Raw genomic sequence first — 15,443 nt, forward strand, 5'->3', positions numbered from 1 at the left:
TGGATTTAGGGCCCACCCTAATCCAGCATGACCTTATTTTGATCACATCTGCAAAGATCCTGTTTCCAAATAAAGTGACATTTACAAGTTCTGGATACACATGAATTTTAGGGGGATACTCTTCAACCCAGTACATGTATCAAGGTCAAAAAAAGCTTACAGTGAACACCCATATACTCACCCGCGAGATTTCAATGGTCACTAATATGAGAAACAAAAAATAGCACAGAAAGGGACTTCCCTGGTGGTGCAGTGGGTAAGACTCCATGCTCCCAATGCAGGGGGCTGGGGTTCGATCCCTGGTCAGGGAACTAGATCCCACATGCATGCCGCAACTAAGAGTTCACATGCCGCAGCTAAGGAGCACGCCTGTTACAACTAAGGCCTGGCGCAACCAAATAAATACATAAATCTTTTAAAATGGCACAGAAAAAGATGAAAGTCTCCCAATTTATTTGAGGTGGTATCTCTCATCTTCTGACTCTAGCTGTCGCTCTGTCTCTTTCCTCTCTTTAAGGCAAACTTCGAGAAAGGACAATCTATACCGTGTCTCCACTTCCTCACACTGACATCGCTCTCACCAAGCTGGTGTTGCTAAGTACAAGAAAGTTTTCTGTCCTCATCTTACCTGCTTCCTGGCAGCAGTCGAGAATGACGTTGTTAACCATGGTGTGCTCGAAACTTCCCTGGGTTTTCCCCTTCTCTGTGATGCCCCTTCTCCGAGCTCTCTTCTGGATCCTCCTCCTCCCTGCCCGTAGTAAGTGCTGGTGTTCCTCTGGACGCTATCCTGGGCGTCCTCTTCTCTCCTTACCTGTATAAAGGAGGGTCCATCTGCAGGAGAAGGTCCATCTGCAGGAGAAAGAAACCACTCTTGCTACTTTAAGCATTAAGAAGATTAAAACAGGGAAAGGGGAAGCTGTGCGTGTGGAAACCAGCAGAGCCCACTCCGCTCCGTTCCTTCTGCAGGGTTGGAACCCGCGGCGTCCGCAGAGGTGCAGGAGGCTGTGGGAGCCGGCGGAGCTCGGTTCCGCCCCCTTTCCTACTTGGAGCGTGCGCGCCTGGAGACACGTACAGCCAACCAGTGAAAAGGAGCGGCTGTGAGTGGCATCCACTTCGTCCAATCACCTGAGGGTATGGAAAGCGGTCTTGCGCCCGGGCCAATGGCGGCTCGAGGCGGAGCTCGGGCGGGGGCGACGGTCACCTGATCTGCGGCGGCCGCGGCGGGTCCAGGCAGTGGAGGCTGAGAGGTTATGATGGCGGCGACCGCGGTGGATCGAGTGCGGGCGGGGATACGGCGGGCCCCGGCGCTCTGGCAGATGCCATGGCTGCCGCTGGTGATGGTGGCGGCGGCGGCGGCGGCGTCGGAGCAGCAGGTGCCGCTGGTGCTGTGGTCGAGTGACCGGTGAGCGGGGCGGGCCGGGGCGGGCTGCGCTGCGCGCCGCGGCGGCTGAGGTGCCCTCGCCCGACTCCGGGGCTGTCCTTGGCGAGGGGCGGCGGGGCCCAGAGGGGGACTGTCCCTTGCTCGGCGGCTCCATAGCGAGTGGGCTGGGTCTGAGCTCTGGGCCCCACGCATCAAGCTGGGAGCCCGTGGGTTTCCGATCTCAAGCCATGAGCCCCCGCTTGACAGCACCTCTTCTATCCCCTGCCAGAGACCTCTGGGCTCCTGCGGCCGACACCCACGAGGGCCATATCACCAGCGACATGCAGCTCTCTACCTACTTAGACCCCGCCCTGGAGCTGGGCCCCCGCAACGTGCTGCTTTTCCTTCAGGACAAGGTGCGCCTGCCACAGCCCTCTCTCGGTCATCAGGAGGCAGGCAGGCCCCCCCCCCCAGGACACTGAGGCCCATTCCTCAAGAGAAGCTTCAGTGACCTTGTCCCAACTCTAGGGAGGTGTGGTTCCTCCCTTGGGAAGGCATGTAGGAGAACGTTCAGTGGGAATGGTGAGGGCCTTGAAATGGCACCCACTTGATTGGGGGAAGTAAAGGGTCAGAGGCCAGATGCCCAGTGAGTGCCAGACCCTTATCTGATCTACTCTACATGGTGGGGATGATGAACCCTCTTTACAGATCAGAAGAGTGATGCCCAAGGATGGCAAATGACTTACCCAAGGTCACACAGCTAATGGGTGGCAGAGTCGTGATTCTAACTGTAATCATCGTGAGGGAGAGAATCGCAGAATGATCACTTACTGAGTGCTTCATTCGCACTATGCTGAGCTGATGTCATTATCTTGGTTTTACTGCCAAGGAAGGATTGGCTGAAGTTGTGTGGCTTGTGCAAGCCACAGCTGGTTCCAGCCTGAGTCTGTTGGACACCCCTCCACCCCAGGTTTGTGCTCATATCCAGCACACTGTTTACCCTCCCATCTGGGTCTTTATGCTCCCAAAGCAGGCCTGTAGACCACAAGAAGGTTCGAGGGCAGTGTAGGATTGTCGTTTGGGAGGTTATCGAGCTTCTGCTTGTCTGTTCCTCATTGGTGGCCTGTATGGCTTATTCCCCTTTTGGTCTTGCTCTGTCGTTCTGTGGGCAGGTGGTGGTGGCTGTGCTGGCCTGTAGTCCTTCCAGGAGGTGGTAAATAATGTAGTTAGACTGGAACTCAGTTCTAGTTCTACTACTTACCGGCCTTTGGACACGTGAAATACTCTGCAAATGCCCCTTTCCGCATCTGTAAAATGAAGACACCACTGACATCAGAGGGCTGTGAGGAGCATTCCTCATAGGCCATGTAAAACGTTTAGCTGGCATCCCCACCCCGTCTTGTGGCATTCCTTCAATTCATTCATTTGTCAAATATGGACTACCTACTGTGTACCAGGTATTAAGTGTTGGGGACACAGCAGTGAGAATAACCCAAGCCCCTACCCTGGAGAAGCTGACACTCTCGTGAGGGTGACAGGTAGATGCTAAGTTGGTGTATGATACAATGTCAGTTCTGTAGTCCTTAGAGAAGGAAGCAGAGTAAGGGGACAGAGTGACTGGCAATGCTGTTTAAGATAAGGGTGACCAGGCAAGCGCTCGCTGGGGAGGTGATATCTGAGCAGAGACCTAAGTGGAGGGAGGGATGGAGCCGTGTGGCTGTGGGGGAAGGGCATTCCTGACAGAGGTAACAGCAGGTGCAAAGGCCCTGGGCAAGGAGCGCTCCTGGTGAGCCCGTGGAAGAGCTGGTGTGGCTGGAGAATAGTGAGCGAGAGAAAGGGGTAGGAGATGGTCAGCCAAGGAACCAGGAGACAAGGGGGGAAGACGTTGGTTGCAGTTCTAAATGTGGCAGGAAGCCTTGGGTGATTTCGAGCAGGGAGTGCCATGAGGACACAGCGGTGGTTCCTGGGCTTTCAGAATGAGAGCTTAGGTGGCCAGACAGGGTCAAGATTCCTGCCCAGAAGGGAGAGGAGGCCGGGCAAGTATGTATACTAAACAGGATGAGGTTAGGGAAGCTGATTAAGATCTCCTCTGGGCCTAACTGGGAAAAGCCAGAGGAAGCTGGGAGTTGGGATGGAGGAGCAGAGGTTGAAGGACACCTCTAGGTTGCAGAGGAAGAGGGACGGGCTTGGGGTTACTGTGGTCCAGAGAGCTCAGAAGACTGCAGTGCTTTCTCCAGCACGTTATGAGATCCTCACCTCTCTCTCGCCTTCCACCAAAACCAGGCAGGGAGGGGCACTTCTCCCCCTCCTTTGCAAAGGGTCTCATCCAGACCGGACGGACGCGGCTCTACCTGTGGCAGCTGGCGCGCAGGCTCTCCTTGTCTCTGACTTCTGCCCTGGGGGGCGTGCAGTCAGTGCTCCTGGCTGCCCCCCAGCTCCTCCCCACAGCTTCCCTCTTCCCTCCGCAGCTCCTCCTGTCTGCTTGCGGGGGGCGGCTGACTCTTACTCCCGAGGTTACCGTGAATCAGCTGCCCACAGACTTCCTTCCAACCCCGTGACCACCTTCCTTGTTCCCTCACCCTGCCAAGAGGGTGCCGGAGAAAAGAGAACCTTCCACCGCCCCACCCCACCCCTAAAATGTACCCTCGCTCACTCTTCGGAACAGATCAAATTTGACTCTAAATGAGATTTTGCTGGCCCTGCAAATGCACAGGGAAGGTGTCTGCCCCCTGCCCTGGCCCTAGCCCAGCGTTCTGAGGCCGTCTCCCTGCTTCCCTACTAGCTGAGCATCGAGGACTTCACAGCATACGGTGGCGTGTTTGGAAACAAGCAGGACAGTGCCTTCTCTAACCTGGAGGTAAGGGTCCTCTCCCAGCTGCAGGCCCTGGAGGCCATCCTGCTCCCCCTCTCCCAGCACAGTAAGAACCGTCCGCTCAGGAGCCAGAGATGCTGGCTGAAGGTAGAAAGGCCTTAGTGTCAGGGCCAGGGGTGTGGCGTGTTTTCTTTGCCACCTGGAATGAGAGCTGGTGTGGGTGTGGGCGTGGCTTCCCAGAGAGGTCTGGGAGGCTGGCCCGGGTCCCCTGGCCCCTTGCTAACTCATCCTCTCGCCTGCCCCTCTGTCCCCAGAATGCCCTGGACCTGGCCCCCTCCTCTCTGGTGCTTCCGGCCGTCGACTGGTACGCGGTCAGCACTCTGACCACTTACCTGCAGGAGAAGCTCGGGGCCAGCCCCCTGCACGTGGACCTGGCCACGCTTCGGGAGCTGAAGCTCAACGCCAGCCTCCCGGCCTTGCTGCTCCTCCGCCTGCCCTACACGGCCAGGTACGGCCCGGCCTCTAGCCTCAGGGCCCAGGCTCCGGTGGCGCAGCTCAGCCAAGGGGAGCAGTCCTCCCGTTAGCACCTTGAGGCCCTCCCAGAAGGTGCCTGTGTGGCCGGACGAGGCGGACGTGGGCCTTGCTGGCGGGGAGCCGGCCCGCCTAGCGGGGACCATACACGGGGCAGGTGGCAGGGACTTGAGCGGGACTCCGAAGCTGGGGGAGGAGGGCCGGGGGATTCCAGGCAGGGCTGTGAGGTGAGCAAAGGTGCCGGTGGTGGGAGTGAGCCCCCCCAGCTCGAGCGTGCTAGGTGGCGGGGCTACCAGGCAAGGACGGCGGCCCAGGGCGGCGGCGGCCATTTGGATTTGGGCGCCTCTAACGTTCTGTCTCTTCCCTAGCTCGGGTCTGATGGCGCCGAAGGAAGTGCTCACAGGCAATGGTGAGCGGGGGCGGGGCGGGGCGCGCTTTCTGTCCTCATCCCACCCTCGGCCGCAAGGAGCCCGCGCTCCTCAGCCCCTCCGCCCTCCCAGGGTGGCCCCCCTGCTTCTTGGCAGCAACCGGCCAGCTGAGCAGGGCCCCGCCGGTCCCCAGGCCTCGGCCCTCTCTGGCTGGGCCCAGCCTGGCAGAGCTGTTGGATGTCCAGGGGCCTTCTGCGTGCCGCCTGGAGCCAGTTTCCACTCAGGCGGCCTGAATCCTAGGGTTTGGGCTTGAATATACCAGCAACGTTTCAAAAAACAGTTCCGAGGACTGGTCTTCCTTTGGCCGTAAAGGACAGTCATTCCTCCTGGCAAAGTCACTGGACACTTTCCGGGGGTGGAGTTGGAGTTTTCTGTGTCTGTCTGTCTCTCCTCCTTCCGCTGAGTTAGGGTGTGGCATTAGGGACTCAGTGACTGGGGCCATGGTGGCCGGGGGAGGCTGGGGCTGGGGGGATGGTGAGAAGCGGCTGCTGGAAACAGCGAACACTAGTGAAGGTTGCGAGGGTCTCAGCGTCCCACCAGAGGACGTGCCGGGTGCTGGTGTGTGGGGACTGCGCAGGGCAGACGTCCGGTGCGCCCCACCTCGACACGGCGACCCCACTGAGCACCGTGCAGAGGCGGCGCCGAGGGGGTGCATGGAAGGGCCCAGCCTTGCCTCTGCCGCGCCACAGTCAGATGGGTTCTCGTGGGCAGGGGGAGCGTGGCCGTGAGTGGCCGCCTGCGACTTGCTTCTCTGCTCTCCCCGTTGCTCCTCAGATGAGGTCATCGGGCAGGTGCTGAGCATGCTCAAGTCGGAAGACGTTCCGTACACGGCGGCCCTCACGGCAGTCCGCCCTCCTAGGGTACGTGCCCTTGCCCGGGGCTCCGGGAGGTGTGGCCGGGGGCCTGGAGGGGGGCTGGCTTCTCCTCTGGGCAGATGTCGGGGCGGGGGGCGTGCATGAGCCGTGAAGTCCTGCTTCCTCCTTCCAGGCGGCCGCTGCCCATCTCACCCCAACAGCCTTACTGGCTGGCGTATTCGGACCATAAGTCCAAGTGTTCCTAAGGTGCAGAGACGAGAAACCTCACACAGGCTTAGGGGCCACCAGGGGAAAGCTTCCCAAAGGAAGCTTTGAGTGTGAGCGTGGCTGGTGGGACTTGCGATGGTGGAGAGAGTGCCCCGCGGGGACCGCGAGGGCAGGCCGCTTGGCTCAGGGCCTGCTGAGAGAACCAGGGCTGTTGAGAGAAGGCTTGTGGGCTCTTTCTGCAGGTGGCCCGCGATGTAGCCTTGGTGGCTGGGGGTCTGGGTCGCCAGCTGCTGCAAAGACAGTCGGCATCGCCTATGATCTTTTCCCCTGTGAGTTACAACGACACTGCTCCCCGGATCCTGTTCTGGGCCCAAAACTTCTCGGTGGCATATAGGGACCACTGGAAGGACCTGACCTCCCTCACCTTTGGGGATCAGGACCGCCTCAACCTGACCGGCTCCTTCTGGAATGACTCCGTTGCCAGGTAAGGGCGAAGTACATGCCACTGGGGGGGTATGTGTTGGGGGCTGTTCGCCGTGGGGATGCAGGTGGCATTGTGGCGGGGGGAGGCTGGCGGAGGGCTCCTGAGTGGGCGTTGTTCAGAGTTCTGCCTCCTCACGCCTTCTCGTCCTTGGCCCGACCTCGGTGCTTAACACCTTGGATCCTGCTGCTTCCCCCTTGAGCAGCCTCAGCAATCCCAAGGGGGAGCTGAAGGGAGTGGCCGTGGGTTCAGGGGAACCAGAGGGAGGAGCTCTCAGCTGGAGGTAGGGAACCTGTGTGCTGGCTGGTTCCTGACTTAGGGTGTGATGGGGCCTCAGTTTTCCTATCTGTCAAGTGGAGGCACTGCCTCTTCAGGTGGCTGTGAGGACCCCGTACAGCTTAGGTAGAAGGATACCTGAGGAACTTGCTCTAAGATGCTCAAGGCCATCCCAGAGCCTGATAACTCACCTCTTCCTCTGACTCCGCAGGCTTGTGCTGACCTACGAACAGCTCTTTGGTACCACGGTGACATTCAGGTGAGTCCGAGAGGCAGGTGCGGGTGGGCTCGTGCGGCTCCGGCCTCTCCAGCTGCCTGACACCTCCACGGCCTCCCCCAGGTTCATTCTGGCTAACCGCTTCTACCCGGTGTCCGCCCGACACTGGTTTACCCTGGAGCGCCTTGAAATCCACAGCAACGGCTCCGTCACCTACTTCAATGCGTCCCAGGTCACAGGGCCCAGCATCTATTCCTTCCACTGTGAGTACGTCAGCAGTCTGAACAAGAATGGCAATCTCCTCGTGCCCGGCACACAGCCCTCTCTCTGGCAGATGACTTTTCAGGACTTCCAGGTAGGAAGGGGGAGGGACCGCGCCTGGAGGTGGGGAGCCCAGGTTGGAGGTAGCCCAGTACTGGGAGGGGCTGGGGGAGCAGAGGCCTGAAGAGTCTCAGTGTCCTTTGGGTTGGGGTTAGGGCTTGGGAATGTAGTTGAGAGTCCTGTCCCCTTGGTGCTCCCACACCCTTACTGGGCCTCCCTGTGTGGGGCCACTCGGTGCTTTCTGCCCCTCAGATCCAGGCCTTCAACGTGACGGGTGAGCAGTTCTCCTACGCCAGTGACTGTGCAGGCTTCTTCTCCCCGGGCATCTGGATGGGGCTGCTCACCTCCCTGTTCATGCTCTTCATCTTCACCTACGGCCTGCACATGATCCTCAGCCTCAAGACCATGGACCGCTTTGACGACCACAAGGGCCCCACCATAGCTTTGACCCAGATCGTGTGACCCTGCGCCTGTGGGGGGTTGAGGGCGTGCTGGTGTCCAGGTCGTCGCGTTCCCACCAGAGGCATGCTGGGCAGGAGGGCTTCCCCTCTTCCTACGGTAGCATGACTCCTGGCTCCCCTCAGCCTGTCTGGCTCTCTGTTCCACCTGCTGAGGGTCTTCCCTGGGCTGCCCACTCCCCACCTCTATCACCAAGGTGTATGTATTCTGCGTAGATAGTAGGCACATTTCCCAGGCTTGGTCATTGTGAAGGAAGGGGCCGTGAGTTCTAGGGCCCGCCCTCCTCCCCCTTTCTCCTTATTTATTCTCATCTCTCCACCTTCGCCCCTTGCTGTTTATAGTGCTTTTGTGTAGCCGGTGCTCCCTCCCCAGGCTCTATGGGGCTCCTTGTAGCAGCCAGGAGCTGGAAGTTCCCTGAATTTGGGGGTGTGGAAGTACTATTTAACTGTCTGTCCTGCTTGGCTGGTGTTATTGTTTTTTGGTGATGTTGTGCTAAGGATAAGCAGTGCACTGGGGTTTTTTTTTTTTTTGGTCAGAGAAGGAAGGGACCTCCATGGCAGGGGGGCTGGGTGTGATCACTGGGTGCCTGGCAGGAGCCTGGGGTGCTCGCGGTTTCCTTCCTAATAAAATAAAGACGGGTCGCCATGCTTGGGCCTCTTGTTACTCATTTCTGCGCTGGGCACAAGGGAGGATGCGCTTGGCTGAGGGCTGCCGGAGGAGGCGTGCGAATGTACCCGTAGCCTAGCGCGACCAAGAGGGAGGCGGGAAGGTCTCGCACGGGTCCGTCCTGCGGGCTGCTTTTCCGGGGGCCAGGGGAGGCCGGGAGGGTTGTTAGCAAGCTGCGTCCCTAACCGACTAAAGGAGGGCGGGGGCGGTCAGCGCCCGGGAAGGGGCTGGAGACGGCCGCGACAATGGCCGCCCCCACGTCCCTAGGGGGCCGCCTCGGGCTGCCGCAGCGCCGCGCACCCAACCCGCGGGGCCGCGGTGAGCTTCCCGGGGGGCGGGGCGCGTGCGGCTCCCGCGCACGGATCCCTCGCGGACCTCAGCACCGGCTGCCGGGCCGCCCCGCCCCGCCCCGCCGCTCTCCCCTCAGGGCCGTTGGCGAGCGGGCGCTGCCCGCAGAGCCGCGCTGGTGCTGGGGCCCGGGCCCCAGCAACCCTCACGGGAGACAACCCGGGGAGGCGGTGGCCCCGGTCGGCGCGGCGGGGGCGGGGAGGGGCCGGGACTCTTTGATGCGGCGGAGGGGTCGGGCTACGGCCAAAGCGCCGCCATCTTTGGTCCAGTGCGGCGGCGGCGGCGGCGGCGGCGGCGGCGGCGGCGGCGGCGGCGGCGGCGGTGAAGGAGGAGGAGGAGGAGGAGCCGACGGGCGCTGACACCGAGGCCTGACCATGGACGAGGAATATGATGTGATCGTGCTGGGGACCGGCCTTACCGTAAGTGCGGCCTCTGGCGTCCGGGGCTCCGCATCGCCCTCTCCTCCCCGGGATGCTGCAGCCCTCGGCCCCATCCTCCCATCATTGCCATCGCGGCGCTGCCGCCCCCGGCGTTCGTGTCCCCGAAAAGACAGCCCCATGCCCATCCCCCCTCAACGTTGCTTCTACCCACTGCCATGGCCCATCTCCAAGAAGCGGCCCCTCTTCTGGCCGCCCCCCCCAACTCCCCGGGCCCCGACCCCTGGCCCCTCCCGTCCTCCCTATTCCGGCCGGCAGGGCCGGAAAACGCACCCCCGCTCGCCCCGATGTCTCCTGTTGCTCCCTGACCCCGCCCACCCGGCCCCCACCCAAGGCCAGCCCAGCATCACCTACCATCTTGCGCTAGTTCTGGTGGGGATGTAGTAGTACAAGGACCGCCGGTCAGGTCGGGGGACCTCACCAGGATGGGCCCTCATCCCGCCTCGGGGCCCGGGGACCCATGGAATGTTCCAGAAGGAGCAGCAGTGGGGGCAGTGACCACATTCCCGTTACCCCACCCCGGTTTCCCGTGGAGACCTCAGGCTGAGTTGTATTTGCAGCCTTTGTCCTTGGGCTGGTGACAGTGACTGGTGAGGGTGTTTACCCTCCCCCAGACCCCCTCGGACTGCTGCCTTGAGAGATGCATCCCCTTCAGTCGGGCGCAGAAGCCCCTCCCGTGGCTGGGAAGGCTCACGGTCAGGGGCTCTCCTCTTTGAGGAAAGAGCAGCCCAGGGTGGGGCCTGGGATTTCAGTACCATGCTAACTAAGCCTTTCTTCGCTTCCCTTTTGGGTCCCTTTGGCTGTGCAGCTAGGTCTTCCCTGTGGTTCATTGTGTTTTATCTGCTTTTCTGTGGGGCTCTACATAGGTAGATGATCTGCTTGGTATCTGGGTTGCTGGAAGACCGTGCGTGTGTCTGCTGGATACTGTCTTCCTTGTTCACCTTTTTGCCCAGCAAGGTTATGAAAGGAAACCGTGGTCAAATGAAGCACCACCGCCAATTTTAGGCAAGGCGACCAGCCACGGATGGAAGGAGCTGTCCGTTGGGGCACAGTCCTTCCAGCTTTGCTCTCGTCTCAGGGTTGGGGTGGGGAATACATAAGCGCTGCTGGTGGGAATGTGGGTGGGCAGGTAGGAGTGCAGTGAACGTCGCCCCTCGCCCAGGAATGTATCCTGTCGGGTATCATGTCCGTGAACGGGAAGAAGGTGCTGCATATGGACCGGAACCCCTACTATGGGGGCGAGAGCTCCTCCATCACCCCCCTGGAGGAGGTAGGGTGCTTGGGGCCCAGGCCCATCCCTTGTTAACCTCGCGCGTGGGGTGCAGAACGAAGCAGCTCCCCAGGTTTTCTGGGCGGGGGGTGGGGGCGGGAGGGGGGGGGTCCTTGAGGTGCATCTCTGTCTCTCTCTCCTGCCTGCAGCTGTATAAGCGTTTTCAGTTGCTGGAGGGGCCCCCTGAGACGATGGGCCGGGGCCGAGACTGGAACGTTGACTTGATCCCCAAATTCCTCATGGCCAACGGTGAGGGAGATGAAGGAGGTATTATGGGGGGTGATTGGGATGACCAGAGGAGGGTCAGACTCCAGAGAAGGGCAGCCAGACCAGCTAGAGCTTCTGGAGTGAGCCACGCTGACTCTGTTGCCTTGCCCACACCACCCTGCAGGACAGCTGGTGAAGATGCTACTGTATACAGAGGTGACACGCTATCTGGACTTCAAGGTGGTGGAGGGCAGCTTTGTCTACAAGGGGGGCAAGATCTACAAAGTACCGTCCACTGAGACCGAAGCCTTGGCTTCTAGTGAGTGCGGGTCCCCTGAGCCAGGGAATCGTGGGGGAGGGGGGCAGCTGTCCAGAGCAGGGCGCCCCTTGCCCAAGGTCACGTTCCTCACGCCGTACCAGAAGCCCCTTGCTCTGTCGTCCCTCTGTGCCCTGGGCCATGCCTCCCACTGGTTGCCAGGAGGGGAGTCCGCGTGCGGAAGGGATGTGGGGTCCTTGACAGACTTCAGGTTTTGACAGGGGCTCCATCTGATTAGTGAAACATCCCCAGGTGTCGGAGCCGGGAGGGCCCTCAGAGCCTGTCCAGCCCGACTCGCTCTTCGTACATATGGGGAAACTGAGGCCAAGAAGCACAGAGGGGTTAATCTGAGGTCACATGGGGGTCAGCAAGAGAACTCAGCTGGGAGCTAGGGTGCCCGCTTGCTCCGCCTGCTTGGTGGGATGGAGAGTTTCATTGTCTGTGGTGCAGTGATTGTTTTCACGTTGCCCGCGTAGATCTGATGGGCATGTTTGAGAAACGGCGCTTCCGCAAGTTCCTTGTGTTTGTGGCAAACTTTGATGAGAATGACGCCAAGACCTTTGAGGGCGTCGACCCCCAGAACACCAGCATGCGTGACGTCTACCGGAAGTTTGACTTGGGCCAGGATGTCATCGACTTCACCGGCCACGCCCTGGCGCTCTACCGCACCGATGAGTGAGGGGAAACCGGCATGGCAGAGCACCCCTCGTCCGGCCCGCACCCTGCCCTCCCTGCTCCTGCCTGCTGGCCTCTCGTACTCAGCCTCGTGCTCGCTTGCCTGTCGCCTTTTCTGTCTCTTCCCTACATTTGACCCGTGGTCTTCCCCGGGCCATTGAGGGTGGGTGGTGGGAAGGCTGGCCTGGTGCCTGGGTGGGGTGCACTGGGGGTCCTGCTGTTGGAGCCTCTTCTGACACCATCCCCCCAGCTACCTGGACCAGCCCTGTCTTGAGACCATCAACCGCATCAAGTTGTACAGCGAGTCCCTGGCCCGGTATGGCAAGAGCCCGTATCTGTACCCACTCTATGGCCTTGGCGAGCTGCCCCAGGGCTTTGCAAGGTAAGGGCGTGGCTTCGGTCGGTTGGCGGTCCCAAGAAGGACTGAGGCCAACGATGGAAACGGCCCCCTTGGGTATCTCCACAGCATTTTGTACTTTCCCACTGTGGTCCTAGTTCATTTCACACCATCCTTGAGTGATGGCACTACGGTAGGGTATTGACGTGCAGAGTTGAAGGACCACAAATGGGGGCTTGCTTGGCTCCTGGCCTGAGTCAGGCAGTGCTAGGACTGTGCGCGGGGCCTGGAAACCTCGAGTCGGATTCTCCAGAGCCCTTTGTTCTGTCCCCCAGAACATTTCCGTGAGGAGCCACCCTCACGCTAGCCCTTTGCAGAACACTCTGGCGTTAAGCTCCAGAGAGGAAGGAGCACTCCAGGTTCAGTCCTGAGTTTGTGGTGGTGACAGAGTTGGGAAGGACCACCAGGTCTCCTGAGCTCTGCCTGCCTGGGGCCGCCTTCTCTGCACCCTCGTGCTGGTAGGGGCAGGTGGTGCAATAGCACTGGTCCCCGTTTGTCCTGGGAGGGCGCCCTCACCATCACTCTCCCCACCACAGGTTGAGTGCCATCTACGGGGGGACCTACATGCTGAACAAACCCGTGGATGACATCATCATGGAGAATGGCAAGGTGGTGGGCGTGAAGTCCGAGGGAGAGGTGAGCCGTCCCCGCCGCGCAGGCACGCTGGTCTGGGCGGGGTTCGCCCCCTCCTTAGAGGCGCTCTTCCCAGTGACCCTGGCTCTGCTGGGTCTGCTGCTGCTCGGCTCTGAGGGCCTCAGGCTGGGGACCGGGGCTCCAGAAGAAGACTATGTAGCCGATCCTGTTGGCGGACATCTGCGTATCAGGGCCCCCCTCCCCGAGGTGCAGGAGGAAGCTGCACGTTGTGGGAGTGTCCCGCCTGCCGGAGCTGCCAACCCTCATCGTGAGTCCGGGCCCTGAAACACCGAGGGGTGTGATTAGATAGGGACAAGGCCTTTTGGTGCTTTCATAGGTGGCCCGCTGCAAGCAGCTGATCTGTGACCCCAGCTACGTTCCAGACCGCGTGCGGAAGGCTGGCCAGGTTATCCGTATCATCTGTATCCTCAGCCACCCCATCAAGAACACCAACGATGCCAACTCCTGCCAAATCATCATCCCCCAGAACCAGGTCAACAGGAAGTCAGGTAGGCCAAGCCCCATGTGACTTCCTCCAGCGTGTTCTCTTTGGTGTGGCTCAGGCCTGTCCCCCTCAGCCTGGGGGCTGGCTCTCTGCCAGATCCCTCCATGGAAGAACGGGGACCCACACTGCAGTCCCCATGACCTGAGGTTCTAGGGATTGGCTGGCTTGGCCTCTTCTCCTCTGGGAGGGCGGCAGCTCGGATGCTGCCTGCTCTGCAGGGCTGGGGAGGGAGGGCGGGCGGGCGGGCCGAAATTGAGCTCGGTCCCCCACATGCCCGCGTTAACCGAGCCCTTCCTGCGGGCAGACATCTACGTGTGCATGATCTCCTACGCACACAACGTGGCCGCGCAGGGCAAGTACATTGCCATCGCCAGCACCACGGTGGAGACCGCAGAGCCCGAAAAGGAGGTTGAGCCGGCCCTGGAGCTGCTGGAGCCCATTGACCAGAAGTGAGGGGCTGGGGGGCTGGGGCTGAAGCTGGGGGGAGGAAGGGAGCCAAGGAGCCGGAGGGTGGGCATCAGGGAGGGCAAGGCTGGTTGTGAGACCTGTCTCGTCCCTTCCATCTGCCCGTCAGGTTTGTGGCCATCAGTGACTTGTATGAGCCCATCGACGATGGTTCCGAGAGCCAGGTAAGCAGCCTGTCCCGGCCCTGGCTCCTGGCTGCCCGCCCAGGGCCCCTGCCCAACTCATCTCGGGCCCCGGGCGCTGGCTCTTTCCAGGTGTTCTGTTCCTGCTCCTATGATGCCACCACACACTTTGAGACAACCTGCAACGACATCAAAGACATCTACAAGCGCATGGCAGGCTCTGCTTTTGATTTTGAGAACATGAAGCGCAAACAGAACGATGTCTTTGGAGAAGCTGACCAGTGATTGCCGACCCCCGCCCCAGCCCCTGGTGCCCTCTGCCCCAACCTGAGCCTGTTCTCCTCAAGGGCTGGGGAGATGGGCGTGGCTGGGCACCCCCGTTTCCAGCATCCTCTGCTTCCCCCACCACATTCCTGTCACCCACCTCATTGATTCACTGACCAAATCCTTAACCTTAGTGATGGTTTGGGAGACGGCGGGGGGGGGGGGGTTGGTTAGTATCCTCTTTCTTGGCCCTTCCTTATTCTGGGAGAAGGGGGTTCCTCTCCTTGTGTGTGTCTCTCCCCCCACCCCTAAGTCTTCTGCTCTGTTCGGGAGGAACGTGGAGGAAAAGCTGACTTCTGCCCCCACCGCTCTTACCCCCGCTCTAGTGGCCTTTGGAGATGCCCCCTGCCTCCCCCCACCAGCTCTTGTGTGTTGGAGAGAAGGGGCCCTCCCAGCACAAAGTTGCAGTCCTTTCCCTACCCCACTCCCGTAATTTATTCTAATTTATTAACTTGGGCCCACCCTGTGTGAGAAGGGGGCACTGTGCCCCGTGGCCTCACGGTGCGGCCTGGGGCTGTGGAGCAGCTACCCTGGCCTGGCCTTCCTAACCCTGGCGACCCTGGTGCAGCCTGGGAAGGAAGAGGGCTTGGGTGTGGCCCCGTTGGAGGTTGATTTGGTTTTTGTTTCTTGTCTTTGTGTTTGCTGGTACTTGCTGAGAGAGAAAAGATGTGTGAGCAAAGCAGAAGGAGGTGGGAAAATGGATCCAAACCCCGTGTGCCCTGCCCTATTCCTTCCCCTTAGTGGTGGGAGACCCTTATCTCGCAAAGTGAATGTGTCCCCTTCCCCAGCCTCTAGTGTATTTCACAGAAAACAAAACCTCCCAATAAAACTGTGTTGAAACCTGAGCCCATATCGTTAGTTTTATTTCCCCAAAGCTGCATCTGGGGCGGGGCCTTGGCTCCCTGGGCTGTCCTGCTCTCCTACCCAGGCTTGGGACTGCGTGTGGCTTAGCTTTGCTCCTGATGGCTATAAGAGGTGACTTTCTTCATCAGGAAATTGCAGAGCCCCTGAACTGAAAGGGCCTATAGAGGAAACAGGTCACATCACCCTGCCCAAGGGGTTAATGTGAGAGGACTCGAGGGAGAGGGGTTTGGCCTGGGGTGGGGGCTGAAGTGGAGGAAGCAGAAGCGCAGGCCCAGCCTCGTGGCCTGGGGAAACGCGGGACTGGGGC

The 15,443-nt window shown here is 60.4% G+C and overlaps 2 protein-coding genes across 2 annotated transcripts; both read left to right on the forward strand.

Moving 5' to 3' along the window:
* Window positions 1-1,201: 1,201 nt before the first annotated feature.
* Window positions 1,202-8,554, forward strand: ATP6AP1 (ATPase H+ transporting accessory protein 1). Its single transcript, XM_068533596.1, has 10 exons — window positions 1,202-1,402; window positions 1,650-1,776; window positions 4,143-4,217; window positions 4,487-4,680; window positions 5,072-5,112; window positions 5,906-5,991; window positions 6,396-6,637; window positions 7,122-7,169; window positions 7,251-7,482; window positions 7,701-8,554. Exons 1-10 carry the CDS (start codon window positions 1,251-1,253, stop codon window positions 7,908-7,910), a joined length of 1,407 nt encoding a protein of 468 aa, XP_068389697.1. The 5' UTR covers window positions 1,202-1,250; the 3' UTR covers window positions 7,911-8,554.
* Window positions 8,555-9,227: 673 nt separating this feature from the next.
* Window positions 9,228-15,117, forward strand: GDI1 (GDP dissociation inhibitor 1). Its single transcript, XM_068533565.1, has 11 exons — window positions 9,228-9,340; window positions 10,521-10,628; window positions 10,778-10,877; window positions 11,020-11,154; window positions 11,628-11,826; window positions 12,077-12,208; window positions 12,760-12,859; window positions 13,194-13,365; window positions 13,666-13,810; window positions 13,936-13,990; window positions 14,081-15,117. The coding sequence occupies exons 1-11, from the start codon at window positions 9,296-9,298 to the stop codon at window positions 14,231-14,233; spliced, it is 1,344 nt and encodes a 447-aa protein (XP_068389666.1). The 5' UTR covers window positions 9,228-9,295; the 3' UTR covers window positions 14,234-15,117.
* Window positions 15,118-15,443: the final 326 nt, after the last annotated feature.

Source organism: Eschrichtius robustus, chromosome X (assembly GCF_028021215.1).
Source record: "Eschrichtius robustus isolate mEscRob2 chromosome X, mEscRob2.pri, whole genome shotgun sequence".
Classification (NCBI taxonomy): Eukaryota; Metazoa; Chordata; class Mammalia; order Artiodactyla; family Eschrichtiidae; genus Eschrichtius; species Eschrichtius robustus.